We start from the raw sequence: 4,351 nt of genomic DNA, 5'->3' as shown, positions 1-4,351 counted from the left end.
TGAAGAAGAAGACGAAGCGCTAGCTCGCCAGCTAAAAGGCTAAATACAAACATAACAAGATTGGCTGTGAACACTGCGTTACTCTTGAAGCTGGGCTTGAATGTGTTACCTGAGGCTTCGCTCATTCTCACAGTAATAATATAAAAACCTCAAAATGGACTACGACGAAAAGACGAGGTCTCTGATGTTCACGCTTACTTACATGCTAATGAAGCGGCGGAGGGACTTAACAAACGCCGAGACTCGGAGACGGAATGAAGCCCAGCAGAGAATCAGACAGAGACAGTATTTCCTCCAGAGACAGAAGAGGATGCTCATGGTAATTTAAGCGGCGTCCGTGCGTCTCAGTGGACATTTATTATTAAAAAAATAAAAATAAAATAAGGTCCACGATAGCCAGCATAACGACCCCCGAAAACGCTCTTAGTTAAGAGCTACTTGCTAACAGCAGTTAAGAGCTGCATGAGAGCCGCGACTTTGGCTGTACTTCCTTTTGCGTTTCCATGCTTAGTATTAAAGAAAGAGTCAAAGAAAGTATTTAAGTATAGCTATTATTATTAAAATGTTGTTTCTATACTCTGTGAAGACACTGGCTTTTAGGCTTTTGCGTCAAAAAATGAGGAGACATGTTTCTAAATTCATGACGAGGTTTGGTCAGTGGTCAGTCAGAGGATGAGCATACCAACCAAACCCACAGAATTATTCAATAAACAATGGGTACCTGTGAAACTTTAGATATTAAAGAGGAGTTGTCTAAAAATCTGCCATATTAAATCCTTAACATGTATTAATTTTAATATAGCATATTCAGAATGGTTTGTTTTTTAAATGTGTGCTTCTACAGAACCATCTTATTCACCGTTGTGATTATAGGAACCAGGTGTCTGTGGCACTTAAGGCTTAAAAGCTACATCACAGAAAGTAGTTATGTGAAATGCCTACAGATCCCTGTATGATGCCAAGACATGGCTCTACTACAGAGGTTTTGGACTAAAACTCTTTTCCAAATGCATTGATGGTGGATAGATACATGCGTCATGTTGGAAGGCAAAATAGTGCGCAAAAACATTTTTCAGACGTAGCATTATATCACCATTATTAATATGACATAAAAACTTATATGTCTTATAGAGACATGTATAGGTTCGGTCTTCAAGGAAACTCTGAAGATATGTGTAGGTTCACTGGTAGTTTTGGATAGTAAATAAAATGGCCGGGTTTGTGTTGTAGACATCATGACCCCTGGTTCCCATCACCACCCCTGTAAGAGAAATCTGTGCTGGCAGGTTTCTCTATGAAACAATGAACCATTGCACATCAGACCACTCTGAATGGCTCGTTTACATCTCAACCATCTCAGTCAGTGGAATTCCCCTTTAAGTCTGTTATTTAATACAAGATAAGAAGATTCATTAGACTTTCTGGGTATAATAGAGCTTAATAGTTATTTAATAGTTTTGCTGTTTAAAATTAGTAGGTTGACGCATGTGGATATATTTATAGCTCTCTTGGCATTCTAAGTTAGGCGTAGTCTTTGACTGCCCCTTAATCTTTTTATCGCTATGGATGGTAAAGTATGCTGTTATAAAGTATTCATACACAGTTCTGTTTGAAACAGTGAATACAGCTTTGTTTTCCTTTTTCCAGATGTTGATTGCTCAGAGCACCCGTTCTGTTAGCGTAGCACGCACTCGTGCTTGGACCAACATAGAGAGCACCGACTGGTGGGAGCGGGTGGTCATGACAGAGTTCCAACCCTCTGATTGGCTGGAGCACTTCAGAATGAGCAGAGAGACCTTCTTCCTCCTCTGTGGGAAGCTGAAACCACGCCTCACTCGGCAGGACACCTGCCTGCGTCCAGCGCTGCCCCTGGAGAAGCGTGTGGCCGTGGCCCTGTGGCGCCTTGCCTCTAACGTTGAGTACCGCACCATCAGCACGCTGTTTGGCGTAGGTCGGTCCACTGTGTGCAAGTGCGTGCGGGAAGTGTGCCATGCCATTGCGGTCATGCTCCGCCCACTCTACCTCCGCACACCCAGTCAGCAGGAGCTGGAGGATGCTGCCCGTCTTTTCAGCACTCGCTGGGGCTTCCCGCACTGCGTGGGTGTCCTGGGCAGCCTCCACGTGCCAATTATTGCACCGACTGCCAATGCTGACAGCTACTGGAACAGCCGTGGCTGGCTATCTGTGGTCACTCAGGGCGCAGTGGACGGTCTTGGTCAGTTCTGGGACGTGTGCGCTGGCTTTCCTGGGGGCACTGAGCATGCCGCCATCCTACAGAACTCTACACTGTGGGCTATGGGGTGTGAGGGGGGCCTCTCTCCACGTGATCCACCACCTCGGAACTTCATGGGCAAGCCCTTGGGATACCTCATGCTGGGGGATGCTGGGTATCCCCTCCAAAGCTGGCTTCTGAAGGGTTACCCTGAGTCAGAGGGACTAACGCCAGGGCAGCGGGCTTTCAACCGCCGCTTGGAGAGGGCTCGCAGTGTGGTGGACGATGCTTTCCTGAGGCTCAGGGCACGCTGGCAGTGCCTGCTAAAAAGAAACGACTGCCACATGGACGTGGTGCCCACCATGATCCTGGCCTGCTGCATCCTCCACAATGTCTGCGAAGTGCACGGGGACACTTTTGTGGATGAGTGGGTGCAGGCTGTGAGACAGGAGGACAATCCACAGCCGGCTGACGAGGCGCCAGCTTCAGGTGACAATCCTGCCGGTGATGAGGTGCGAGCGCTGTACTGTGAATACTTCTTGCAGCAGGACAATCAGCAGAACCAACAGGAGCAGCAGAACTGAGAGAAACTGTCCTCCATAACTGCCCTACAAGAAAGTGTTAGTTTAATAGAGATCTATGCATATTTATCAGAAACTCCTACCATATAGGTGAACTTGGTAGGTTTGCAGTTCTTGACTGTACCTTATCTGTTGTTCTTCAGTAAAAGAAGACCACCGTAGGGCCACTGCTGATCAGATATTTGGTCAGTGGACCATTACAACAATGCCAGGGCAATGCTTTATTTGAAGGCTACCTACATAGGGACTTCATAGCACATTTATAAGCACTGAATCATGACTAAGCAGTGAATTCGTAAAGCAAAACTTGAGCATTTATAAATAGCTTATGGTCTTAATCTCAGTACAGCATCAGATGTTTTAAAAAGTGAATCACACTTTGATGGACATTGGCTCCATTTATAACACTGTCATGAAGCACCATTTCCAAGTAATAGAACGTGAATAAAAGTGTGTTACACTGGATTAATGTGACTGCAGACCTGAACAGGTAACACTGTTAGAATAATATTACACAAAATCTGTGATAAAGAGCATATTTAAAGTACATATATAGGTATCGTGTTCCATATGGCGTGCTCTTAACTAGTTTTTAGAAATTATGCTTCATAACAGTGTTATAAATGAAACAAATTACCATCACTTGGGTTTAAAGGATTGAGGATTGTGCTGTTATGAGTATTACAGGCAGTAATTAATTGTAAGCCACGTTCACCTGTATGGAGAGATGTATAGGTGCAGGCCTATCTTTTTACTTCCGCCTTTAGTGATATTTGTCTGTGGCTGTGGCTCTTATTTCTCTTTCTTATGTTTCTGTTGCAGTGGATGCCAGTGTTTTGTCTACTGTAATACCTGTTTTGATTTTGCTTGTCTTTATTTGTTCCTACCTTTTCTGTAGTTTGTTTTGTAGTGACTTTTATAATTTTTTCCACCATTTCAGAATATCAGCTGTCATTGTATGAATGTTTCATCACAAACAGACCATAAAAAAGTTCAGATCTTTACATCTTAAAATACAATTTAAAAACCGAAGGTTATAACATGCCTGAAAATGTCTTCTCTTTACTGTTAGTAAAGGTATTACATTCTAACACGATGGCTAAAGACCAGGTTGAAGAGCTGATGTAGAATCAGGAGAAGAGGCAGGTTGCAGAGTGCATATTAAACTAATTTACAGTAGCAAACCAAAGGAACTGCAAGATAAATAAAGAGCAGTTAGGGAAATTGAGAGGAGAGCTAGTGACAGTCATATGTCATTCATGCATCCATCTCACTCTATATACAGTCATATGTAAAGGTCTTGATCAGATTACGTTTCTGTTGATTTTCTATGTGAAAATAAGTAAATCTTCTACAGCAGGGGTCTTTAATTAAAATTCAGTAAGGTCCAGTTCGAGAACATTTCCTCAATCAAAGGTCCAGAACATCATAATGTCTACCTTGCATCATGATTCATGCCATATACAGTAAACTGAAGAAGCCTGGTAATTATATCAACATCTTATACATTAACAACTGAATGTCAAATCAAATAAAGTACAATTCAGTGATATTTCAA

At 42.9% G+C, this 4,351-nt stretch overlaps 1 protein-coding gene across 1 annotated transcript; it reads left to right on the top strand.

Moving 5' to 3' along the window:
* LOC108433092 (protein ANTAGONIST OF LIKE HETEROCHROMATIN PROTEIN 1) lies at positions 1–4,351 on the top strand. Its single transcript, XM_017707425.2, has 2 exons — positions 1–319; positions 1,648–4,351. Exons 1-2 carry the CDS (start codon positions 155–157, stop codon positions 2,794–2,796), a joined length of 1,314 nt encoding a protein of 437 aa, XP_017562914.1. The 5' UTR covers positions 1–154; the 3' UTR covers positions 2,797–4,351.

This window comes from Pygocentrus nattereri, chromosome 19 (genome assembly GCF_015220715.1).
Source record: "Pygocentrus nattereri isolate fPygNat1 chromosome 19, fPygNat1.pri, whole genome shotgun sequence".
NCBI classification, from domain to species: Eukaryota; Metazoa; Chordata; class Actinopteri; order Characiformes; family Serrasalmidae; genus Pygocentrus; species Pygocentrus nattereri.
The sequence above is the reverse complement of the archived record's forward strand: the minus strand, read 5'-3'. Positions and strand labels throughout refer to the sequence as shown.

Coding starts and splice junctions, on each gene's coding strand:
- LOC108433092 (XM_017707425.2), top strand. CDS start 155: ATGGACTACGACGAAAAGACGAGGTCTCTGATGTTCACGCTTACTTAC. Junction 320..1,647: donor GACAGAAGAGGATGCTCATG/GTAATTTAAGCG, acceptor TCCTTTTTCCAG/ATGTTGATTGCTCAGAGCAC.